The sequence below is a fragment of the Populus euphratica genome, unplaced genomic scaffold (genome assembly GCF_000495115.2).
Source record: "Populus euphratica unplaced genomic scaffold, PopEup_1.0 scaffold244.1, whole genome shotgun sequence".
Classification (NCBI taxonomy): domain Eukaryota; kingdom Viridiplantae; phylum Streptophyta; class Magnoliopsida; order Malpighiales; family Salicaceae; genus Populus; species Populus euphratica.
This window is the reverse complement of record NW_011500125.1, coordinates 245,753-255,678: the sequence shown is the minus strand read 5'-3', so window position 1 is coordinate 255,678 and position 9,926 is coordinate 245,753. Positions and strand designations below refer to the sequence as shown.

The 9,926-nt window shown below is 33.9% G+C and overlaps 2 protein-coding genes across 2 annotated transcripts; both read right to left on the bottom strand.

The window, feature by feature from the left end:
- Positions 1-326: 326 nt before the first annotated feature.
- Positions 327-2,803, bottom strand: LOC105110233 (exopolygalacturonase clone GBGA483-like). The gene is made up of 4 exons (XM_011005213.1): positions 1,835-2,803; positions 1,436-1,741; positions 846-1,361; positions 327-738 (listed from the first exon to the last, which is right to left on the bottom strand). The coding sequence occupies exons 1-4, from the start codon at positions 1,967-1,969 to the stop codon at positions 502-504; spliced, it is 1,194 nt and encodes a 397-aa protein (XP_011003515.1). The 5' UTR covers positions 1,970-2,803; the 3' UTR covers positions 327-501.
- Positions 2,804-2,859: 56 nt separating this feature from the next.
- Positions 2,860-6,618, bottom strand: EMB2761 (threonyl-tRNA synthetase, putative / threonine-tRNA ligase). Its single transcript, XM_011005211.1, has 8 exons — positions 6,180-6,618; positions 5,919-6,065; positions 5,630-5,777; positions 5,143-5,396; positions 4,662-5,039; positions 3,829-4,137; positions 3,391-3,591; positions 2,860-3,261 (listed from the first exon to the last, which is right to left on the bottom strand). The coding sequence occupies exons 1-8, from the start codon at positions 6,540-6,542 to the stop codon at positions 3,001-3,003; spliced, it is 2,061 nt and encodes a 686-aa protein (XP_011003513.1). The 5' UTR covers positions 6,543-6,618; the 3' UTR covers positions 2,860-3,000.
- Positions 6,619-9,926: the final 3,308 nt, after the last annotated feature.

The window sequence follows — 9,926 nt, the reverse complement described above, 5'->3', positions numbered from 1 at the left end:
TCTTTTCTTATTAATGTATTTAATTCAATAAAAAAATTATTTTTTTCTTGGTTCTTAACATGAAAAGAATCGGAAAAAAAATAAAATCAATAAAAAAATCTAAATAATTTGAGATAAGGATTAAAAAAAAAAGGTTTTTCTTCAATTAGAACCATGTTATCTCATTAATTTGCTTCTTCTTTTTTTTTTTTAATCTGGAATAATTGTCTTTTAAATAACTTATCAAAACCATAAATATAAGTTTATATATATATTGTAATGTCCTCTTATCTCAAGGACCTGCAATATATATGAACTGCCATTGTAACTTCTGGGAGATTTGATGGTGGAGAAGGCATGTGACGTAGCCAAAATGGCGTCATTCTACTTATCCAAAAACAATTTATACAGTATGGGTCGAAAAAAGAGGCCATTCATGCATGTAAGCTAGCATGAGGGGGTGCCAGGAGGTAGTATTTACAATTATATATAAGAAGTGAATAGCAGCTAGCAAGAAGAAGGTTAAGCAGACGGAGTACAGGTGGCTGGAAATACTTTCCCGGAGACTTGGGGCTTCACGTTTGCGCATAGAGATGTTGAGCTCCCTTCTTTTCCATTGTATACCAAGTTGATATCCTCAACAAAAACATTTTGGCATGGTAGACCTCTGCTACAAACAATTTTCACTGCCACTTGAGTTGCAGAGGTGCCCCGTATGCCTTCGAATCTAACATCGGAGATCTTAACACGCGAGGGAACCTTGAAAACAGAAGAAATCATCAGGTAGCTAGTCCTTTCCTTTTCTTTTGAAAATTCGGAGTAAAAGAAAACAAGATAATTAAGATAGATAAAAAAATTTCAAATACCTTTGCCAGGCAGTTATTATAAGGGCAGTATTCTTGGTCAATAAGAATAGGGTTGCTAACATTGTTCATGATAATATCCTCAAAATTAACATTTGAAGCTACGCCACTAGGGGAAGCTGGCCATGTTTTAATCCTAACACCATTTTCAGTGTTTGTGAGGGTGCAATTCCTCACTGTAACTCCGATAACTGGTTGTTCATCATGGTATCTGCCAAGGCTTCCTATACTAATGCCATGACCTGGTCCGCAGGTTACTTTCTCAACGTTTATTTGTTGGCAGCCATCGCCAAGAGAGACACAATCATCCCCAGTTTTTATGGTTGCGCCTGTAATATTGACCATAGTTGATCGACCGATATGAATCCCATCAGTGTTGAGGCTGTTTTTGGGTGCATTGATCACAATGTTTTGAAAGGTCACATTATTGCAGTTCAAAATGTTCATGTGAAACAGCTTGCTGTTCAGGGACGTAATCCCTTCTATTTTTGAGTTGGTCAGCTTTGTGAATTGTAAATTCTGTTCAAAAAAATCAACACCAGGTTAAACAAAATAAAAACCATGCATGTTTTCTTTGAGATATAAGGACTTACTGTGGGCAAGGAATTGCATTTTCCAGTTTTCGCACAATTATTTACGGACCAAGCAATTGCTCCTTGACCATCGAATATTCCACCGCCTGAGACAGTTAATCCTTCGACATTCCGGAAAGCGACCCAATCATCACGCAGTCGCTTGGGGTCTGCTGGAGCCTTGAGAGTTCCTTGAACCTTCACCGTTACAGGGGCTGTGCAAGGTCCTTCGAATTTCAGTGGACCAACCATGTAGTTCCCTTTTGCTATCACCACCGTGCTGGCTTCTTTGGCAGCACAGGCATCTTTCCAAGCGCTATTTATAGCCTACAACAACACGACATTAGGCAAACTGAATTTGGAGAAAATGTTCAGGACGAAATTCAAGACAAAAGGTGCACAAAAGCTCTCATCTTGTACCTTGCTATCATCTGTCATGCCATTAGCCTTCGCTCCATAGGCTTTCACATCAAAATTTGAACCTTGTACTTGGGTGACTAATAGCAAGAAGCACAAATGGTATGCAACTCCTGCGGCCATCATTTCGAAACCCATGTATCTTGTTAGCCTTCTTTCTTATATTTCAGCCTTTTCTTATTGCCTTGAGCTTCTTAGTTTCATCTTGAACTCATCGGTTCTCGTTTTTACTTTTATAGTGTATTCAAGGAACATCAGCGCCACAAATTCAGCCTAAATTTAGGTGGGATTTCTAGTTTATCTTTGAGACCTCTAAATCCTTTGGCTATTTTGGTCCTCTCAGTAAACTTTTCCTCCTAATTCAGGGTCATGGTGATTTACCTGACATCCTTGCTGGCTCTTTTGGGCTTCACATGGAGTGGGTATAATGCTTGCTATTTATGAAAAGAAAGATTAGTGTGCAAAGCTTATTTTGCCTCTATAAATGGCAAGTCACTATTAATTAAGTGAATGATACAGTGGTTTGACATAACCGTGTGAATTATGGTATTGGAAGATCAAAGATTTGAGTGGTGGCGGTGTTGTGTGGAGAATAGACTTGACAGATTTGGGCATCTGCCCAAGCCGTGGCACTTTCACTATTCTTGATCCTAAAGGAAATTTTGATTGGCTGCTATAGAAGCGGAGTCGCCACAATATTTCTCGAAGGTGCCAACAATGCCAGATTAACTGTGTTCTGTAATAATCCAACTCTTTCATTATTATCAGTTCTAGAGCGACTATGGTAATGCTATCGAAAATTGTCTGCAGAATAATCAAGAGTGGTTAATCAAACATCATTATTGGCCATTACTAATCTACTAGTTACAATAACAACATCCAGCCGATGAGGTTTTGGAAGAACATATTATTGTTCTTGAAATTTTTCAGGAAGATTTACAAGCAGAAATACAATAAAAAAATCTGAAACCTGGGAAAGGAAATGGAAAAATACAAAGGTTCTTCAAGGGCAAAAACTGAACAACGCATGGAGAAAAGCTCTAGTTTCCATATGTATTTGTATAAGAATAATTTCTCCAGTAACTGTATTTATTTTCTATTTCCCTCTTGTATTTTATACAAGCATGTTAAACAAATAAGATGGAAATCAATTTCCAAGAACAAGAACTTCATAATGAAGTTCTCCTTTCAATGGCTGACTTGATTCTGCTGATAAAATCATCAATTTCGATGGTCCCAACCTCCCCACTAAACCTAGATCTAATTGTAACAGTCTGCGTCTCAGCCTCCTTGGGGCCCACAACTGCCATTAAAGGAATTTTCTGCTTCTCTGCATTTCTAATGAGCTTTGGCAGGCGCTCGCCTTGGCAAACTTCAGCCCGAATACCATTGCCTTTCAGTTTGCTGATCACCTCTTTGCAATATTCAAGCTGAGTCGCACACAATTTTATATGAAATGTTAATAACCTCCAGTCTTGGAGAACACTTGCTAATGTACGGTCATTAATATGAATAATAAGACAGGAACTCTGAAATTCATAATAATAGGTCATGCATACCTGTGTGTCTGTTACTGGTAAAATGCGGACCTGTACTGGAGAAAGCCACAATGGAAAGTCTCCAGCATAATGCTCTATGAGAACCCCAAAAAACCGCTCCAAGGATCCAAGCACCGCTCTATGTATCATGATAGGCCGCTTTTTCTCCGTGTTTGAATCAACATAAGTAACATCAAATCTCTGAGGTAAATTGAAATCAACCTGCGCAAGGTGGTAGTATTGGTCAATTACAAAAGCTCAACATTGCGATGCACGGATGCTAACAATCGACTCAGTACAGCCATATTCTAAAAAATAATAGCATTAGGTGTGAGCCAGAGAGCTGGTTATATATGTATATATAGTGATACATCGCTCAAAAAAATCTAGTCATGCCGATCTAATCAAGCTGTTGAAATCCAGTAAAAAAAGTTCAGCCTGCAACAATTTAAAAACTACCTGTATAGTAGAGCACTGCCACTTTCTTCCAAGAGCATCCTCAATCTTAAGATCAATTTTTGGACCATAAAAGGCACCGCCACCTTCATCAATTTGAAAGCTCCACCCCTTGTCATCCAAAGCATCTCTAAGGGCAGATGTTGCTTTTTCCCATATATCATCATCTCCCACAGATTTTTCAGGTCTAGTTGAGAGATTAACTTCGTACCGTCTGAAACCAAATTGCAATAGTATCTCTTCTGTAAGATCCAGGACACCCCTAATTTCATCTTTGATTTGATCTTCTAAGCAAAATATATGTGCATCATCCTGCAAAGCATTTGAAAATAAATGTTATTGCTGAACATATGTGATGCTGTGATTATAAAAGAGGGAAAAGAAGCACCCGTCGGCCCGGCCCATTCCAACCTCCAACCCAACCAATGTTGTATTGCACAATATAATGCATGCCAATTGTCATGTCGACAATTTAAACATTACATCAGCAGTAACTTCCCATTGTTACTGCATCCACAATAAGGGATAGATGGAAATTGCATATGGTGAGGACATTGGCACAATCAAACACAAGCAAATTGATACACCAAGGAGTTTTTATGCTGCCCTTCATTATTTAATCAGTTACCTCTGCACTGCTGACATAAGATCATGCAACCTATATGCATTTGCATAAAATCATGTGAAACCTACAAGCAGATCATATAAAAACCAAAATACAATTGTAGCTGTTCATCAAAGAGGCCACACACTCATTTGCAACAAATTGAATAACAGTTAAAATATCGCGTGTATAAATTTACAGTTAAAACATAATCAAAGATTTTAGAGACTACCTGGGTAAAACCTCTTACACGGAAAAGACCGTGTAAGCTTCCAGACAACTCATATCTATATACTGTTCCTAGCTCTGCAACCCTGATTGGGAAATCACGATAAGAGTTGAGCTTTCTTTTGTATACCAGAATATGGTAAGGGCAATTCATAGGTCGAAGTTGGTATTGTTCATCCTCAATCTTCATCTGATCAAACATATTCTCCCTATAAAAGTCCAGATGACCACTAATCTTCCATAGATCTGCCTTTGCCACATGGGGAGTGTATAACAAATCATAGCCATGTTCTATATGTGTTTTCTTCCACGAATCTTCAATAATATGTCTAATAACAGCACCTTTTGGATGCCAGAAGACTAAGCCTCCACCAGCTTCATCCTGCAACATGGAAATTCCACATTGTTTGTAATAAAATACATAAGACGAGGAACAACATCAAAGGGTTACATTTTTCTGATTAACAATTTGAGGAAAGTAATACCTGTATAGAAAAGAGATCAAGATCTTGGCCAAGGCGTCTGTGGTCTCGACGTTTAGCCTCTTCTTTAAAGTGAAGGTACGCTTTTAGCTGTTCTTCATTCTCCCAAGCTGTTCCATAGATCCTCTGCAGCATTGGTTTCTTTTCATCTCCTCTCCAGTAAGCACCAGCAACAGACTCAAGCTCAACAGCTTTTCTATTAATATTTCCAGTAGATTCAACATGAGGTCCCGCACAAAGATCCCACCACTCATCGCCTGGAAACAAAAGCAGTTATCCAGCAAAAGTCAGTCAGGAGTAAAACAATTAAAGAAAATTGCAGTTTTATGTCTATACGATTCAAAGCCCTCGCCACACCATTCACCTCCATTTAATAATTTGGTAGACTAATAGAACCAAAACTCATGTATATATGCAACTGATTAGCCTGTCAAAGACAGCAGCGTGATTACTACATACAAAAATTACATAAAAAAATGGCAAGCATTACCAATATGATAGATAGTGATGGGATCTTCTTTAATGCTTTCCAAAATCTCCATCTTGTAAGGTTCATTAACAGCCATTATTCTCCTCTGTGCTTCATCTCTAGAAACATCTTCCCTTGCAAGCGGTAAATTTCGACCAATGATACGATCCTACAGATTGATGTAAGAAATAAATTCCGTACCCTGAAAACATTTTTCCCAGGCTCATGACCTTTCCCCATTATTACAAATCCTAGAAACAATTACTTTAAATACGAATTAACAGACATAGAATGATTAAACTAAACTCACCATCTCCTTCTTGATCCTCTTGAGATCTTTATCAGTCAAAGGGTCCATATCAAAGTCATAGTAAAACCCATTTTCTATCCAAGGCCCAATTGTCACTTTAGCGTCAGGATACAGCTTTTGAACTGCCATAGCCATCACATGTGCACACTACAGCAAACATACCCAAAAGGAAAAAAGAAAAAAGGAAAAGAACTTTACCATTGATGAAAACAAACGGAAGGAGGAAACATCCAATTAAAAATGGGAAAAATATGAGTTTACCGTGTGGCGAATTCTGAGAAGTTTCTCGGATGAATCATTGGTGGGAAGCACGAGTTTTTCAGTTTCCTCATTCTCTGCTGTGTCGTTGTGGGAAACGGTGGCAGACTCGGTGGCAATAGCTGCAGTGGATAGGGAAAGTAGAGGACTTGTTTTGGTATAAGGAGACCCAATAAGAGTCCTCCTCCGAGCTTGGGTGTCATGTTGCAGTTCTGATGCAGTGGAAATGAATCTTTTGAGAGGAGGAGAGTGGAGGGATAATAACGGGGGTTTCAGAAGAGGAAGTGAGGAGGGTTTGGAGAGGAAAAGAGAGAAAGAGCAGAGAGATGAAGAAGGAGATGTGGCCATTTTGTGTAACACAAACATGGCTTTACTTCTGATTTTCCTCGTCTTTTTGGGTGGTTGATATTTCTGTGCTTCTCAGCTCAAGGGGCTTGCCTGAGATGGATGGGTAACCAGGCAATAACGAGATTAAAAAAATATTAAATTTAAGATAAATTGCAATTTTACTCCTCGGTTCTTAAATTTTAGTTTTTTTTTTATTATTTTTTTAATATATTAATATTAAAAAAAATTAATATATTTTAAAATAAAAATATTTTAAAAAATAACATTTCCAAGACTTTAAAATAGATATAAAATATCACTCCAGGCACAGAATGTCACGCCATTGTAATAATATTTTTAAGTTAATTTTTCATATAAGAAAAAAAGATTAGAAATATAGAAGCATTTTTCAGTATTTTAATTTTTTTAATTAAAAAACATAAAAATAACATTTAATAGACTTATCTTCACCTCAAAATACCACAAAATAATTTTATAAATATCAATAAAGATATTTTAAACTCTAAAACACTCTCTAATTAATTCAAAAAATTAAATCATACTAAATATAAAAAAATCATGATTTATATTTTTTTTCATGTTTAAAAAATAAAATTATTTTTATTATTTTAATGTATTGATGTTAAAAATAATTTTTAAAAAATAAAAATTATTAATATATATTTTAATTTAAAAAATTATTTCAAAACCAATTATAACTACCTCTCAAATAAACTCATAAAATAAACCCACCCATGGATATCTTTTTATGGCCATGACGTGGCAAGTCAAACACTTCCCTTCTCCTCTCCTTGGCCATGACGTGGCAAGTCAAACACTTCCCCTCTCCCCTCCTTCAAACTTTTTCTCTATTTCCTCAGCAGTCAAGGAATAAAACATGAAACTTCAATCAAAACTTAAAACCTTAAACAAAGGGACCAAGTAAGTGTATAATTTGAAACTTGAGGGATCAAATTGATTTTTTTCATGTCTTGTGTCAAAAAATAACTCTGCTGTTTTTTAAATTTAATCCTTTTAAAAAAAAAATTATTTCAACATTAATCTAAAATTACATATCTTAAATCAAGTTTTAATTTAATGTTGAAATATTATATGACTAATAAAATATGCAAATCGAAACAAATTTCAACATGTAAAAATATGTCAACTAAATCTATAAAGAAAAATTTGAAAAAAAATTAATAACTAATATGCAAAAATTAAAAAATAATAAAATAGATTAGGGACCACAAAAAATTGACCATGAAAATGGTGTGAATAATGAAACGTAAAAGTTTACATGGTGCATTTACCATAAAACATCGAGATGTTATAGTAAATTGTATAATTTAGCCAATTCCATCTTTATTCAAATTTTGTTGTGGTTTTTTTTATCTTAGACTCGAGTATTATATTTAAGACAATCCTTAAGATTTTATCTTAGTTATATTATACAATTTAGCCAATTTTAGACTCTAATATCGTATTTAAGAGATTCCATGAGTTTTTATAGAATATAAACTTATGTTATCTATCTAATTTATAGTTTCTAAATGTTTAAAATTCCATAATTCAAGAAAAAATCTCATTTATTTTGCATGCAAAATATTGAGATTATTATTCTTTTTCATTTCAAAATATTTGTCATTGACTTCTTCCTTAAAAATCTTATTTTAATTTAATAAGGTGTTTTTATTATTTTTATTTATTTTTCATTTATTATCAAATTTATTTGATATTGAATTGAGTAAGATAAGACATTAGTTTATTATATTCTTAATATTATATTCACTAATATCACGTAATGATGATTATTATATTCTTAATATTATATTCACTAACAGAATATCACGTAATGATGGAATCACATATGGCAACTAATTATCAAAAAATATATTATTGATGATTTATATTTTATCAATCATTCCATTAATAATATAATCATTAATAGGTTTACAAACAAAAATAGCAAGCCAAAAAAAAATAATTATTGGCATCCATTTCTTCAGTAAATCCATTGGCGATTATGATGTATTACCTACAAAATAAATAGTTAGTAAGTTTATCGGTGATCGTATATATATTATACCTATAAAATAAATAGTTGGTAAGTTCATCAGTGGCGATTATGATGTATTACCTACAAAATATATAGTTAGTAAGTTTATCGGTGATCGTATGTATATTATACCTACAAAATAAACAGTTGGTAAGTTCATCGATGATCGTATGTATATTACTGACAAAATTAAATTGTTAGAAACTTATATACAACAATAACAAGTCTTGTAATTTTGTCTAAACTCTTTGGAACTTTTTAAGAGACTTAGTTCATTGGTAATTCCATTTCTAATTATCATTAGTGAAGTCCTCTAATTCAAGGTCATTTTGTTTGTAATTCAAGGTCCGTTAGTAACTATATCAGTATTATATTTAATATTTAAAAAAATAAACAAAAAAAAGAAAAAATTCAAAAGAATCAAACTAAAATTAAAAAACCAATAATTTAAAAAATATTATTAAATACAATTTATCTAGTAGACAGAAGTTGAAAAAAAAGAAGGAAGGGGATCTTTGTCGAAACTAGATAGGTGATAAGGTAGACCATATGTGCTAGTAAGGGTTAACAACATCTACCCAAGGACATTCACTTTATCCTTTAAGTCAGTGTTAATGACCTAAGATGGGTCATCTTGCACTAAGTTAAGTTGTATGAGCTTTAAATTGTTCTCGTATAATCACTTGGACAGCTAAAGATTACTGGCTCGAACCTAATTTTAAGGAACAAATAGTCGATATATTAAGTCAAGTCATATGAGCTTTAAATTGTTATCATATAATCACTTGGACTACCAGAGATTACTAGCTCGAACCTGATTTTAAAGAAAAAATGGTCAATACATTATAGCTTGTACGCATAACCTCATCCATAATGTCGAAGATATCATAAACTTGATTTCTATCAAGTCCATTAGGGGATCTAACCCCCAACCACAAATCCAAATCGAGTTCCAGATGGGTAGAAAGATTGTCCTTATGTCTCTCTTGCAATTAGATGTTATATGTTCATTGAAACAAATTCAGCAAATTAAAAAAAAATAACATAAAAAATTATTAAAATGCAACTTATTATGAACTTTTGAGCTTGGTTATTAATAAGTTGTTGCACCCATTTCTAATGGTCTTTATTTTGTATGTGAGTTTTAATAAAAGCTTCACTGGTCTAGATTGTGTCTAAGCACCATAACTTGCAAGAAAGCTACCATTAGTTAAATATTCTCATATAAACAACAATTAAAAAAATATCTTATAAAATAGAATCTTATAATTTGTTTTGCATTCAATACAAATAGAATGGATTCATTAATTATGTGGTAATGGAACCATGAATCTCCTTGTTTTGGTTCTTTACACCAGATGACA

What these genes read in the sequence shown, in the direction of transcription:
- LOC105110233 (XM_011005213.1), bottom strand. Translation starts at nt 1,969, where the DNA reads ATGGGTTTCGAAATGATGGCCGCAGGAGTTGCATACCATTTGTGCTTC. An exon ending in GCATGACAGATGATAGCAAG is followed by an intron (nt 1,742 to 1,834) that starts GTACAAGATGAG and finishes GTGTTGTTGTAG; the next exon opens with GCTATAAATAGCGCTTGGAA. An exon ending in AATGCAATTCCTTGCCCACA is followed by an intron (nt 1,362 to 1,435) that starts GTAAGTCCTTAT and finishes TTTTTTGAACAG; the next exon opens with AATTTACAATTCACAAAGCT.
- EMB2761 (XM_011005211.1), bottom strand. Translation starts at nt 6,542, where the DNA reads ATGTTTGTGTTACACAAAATGGCCACATCTCCTTCTTCATCTCTCTGC. An exon ending in GTGTAAGAGGTTTTACCCAG is followed by an intron (nt 4,138 to 4,661) that starts GTAGTCTCTAAA and finishes AATGCTTTGCAG; the next exon opens with GATGATGCACATATATTTTG. An exon ending in GGCAGTGCTCTACTATACAG is followed by an intron (nt 3,592 to 3,828) that starts GTAGTTTTTAAA and finishes CACCTTGCGCAG; the next exon opens with GTTGATTTCAATTTACCTCA.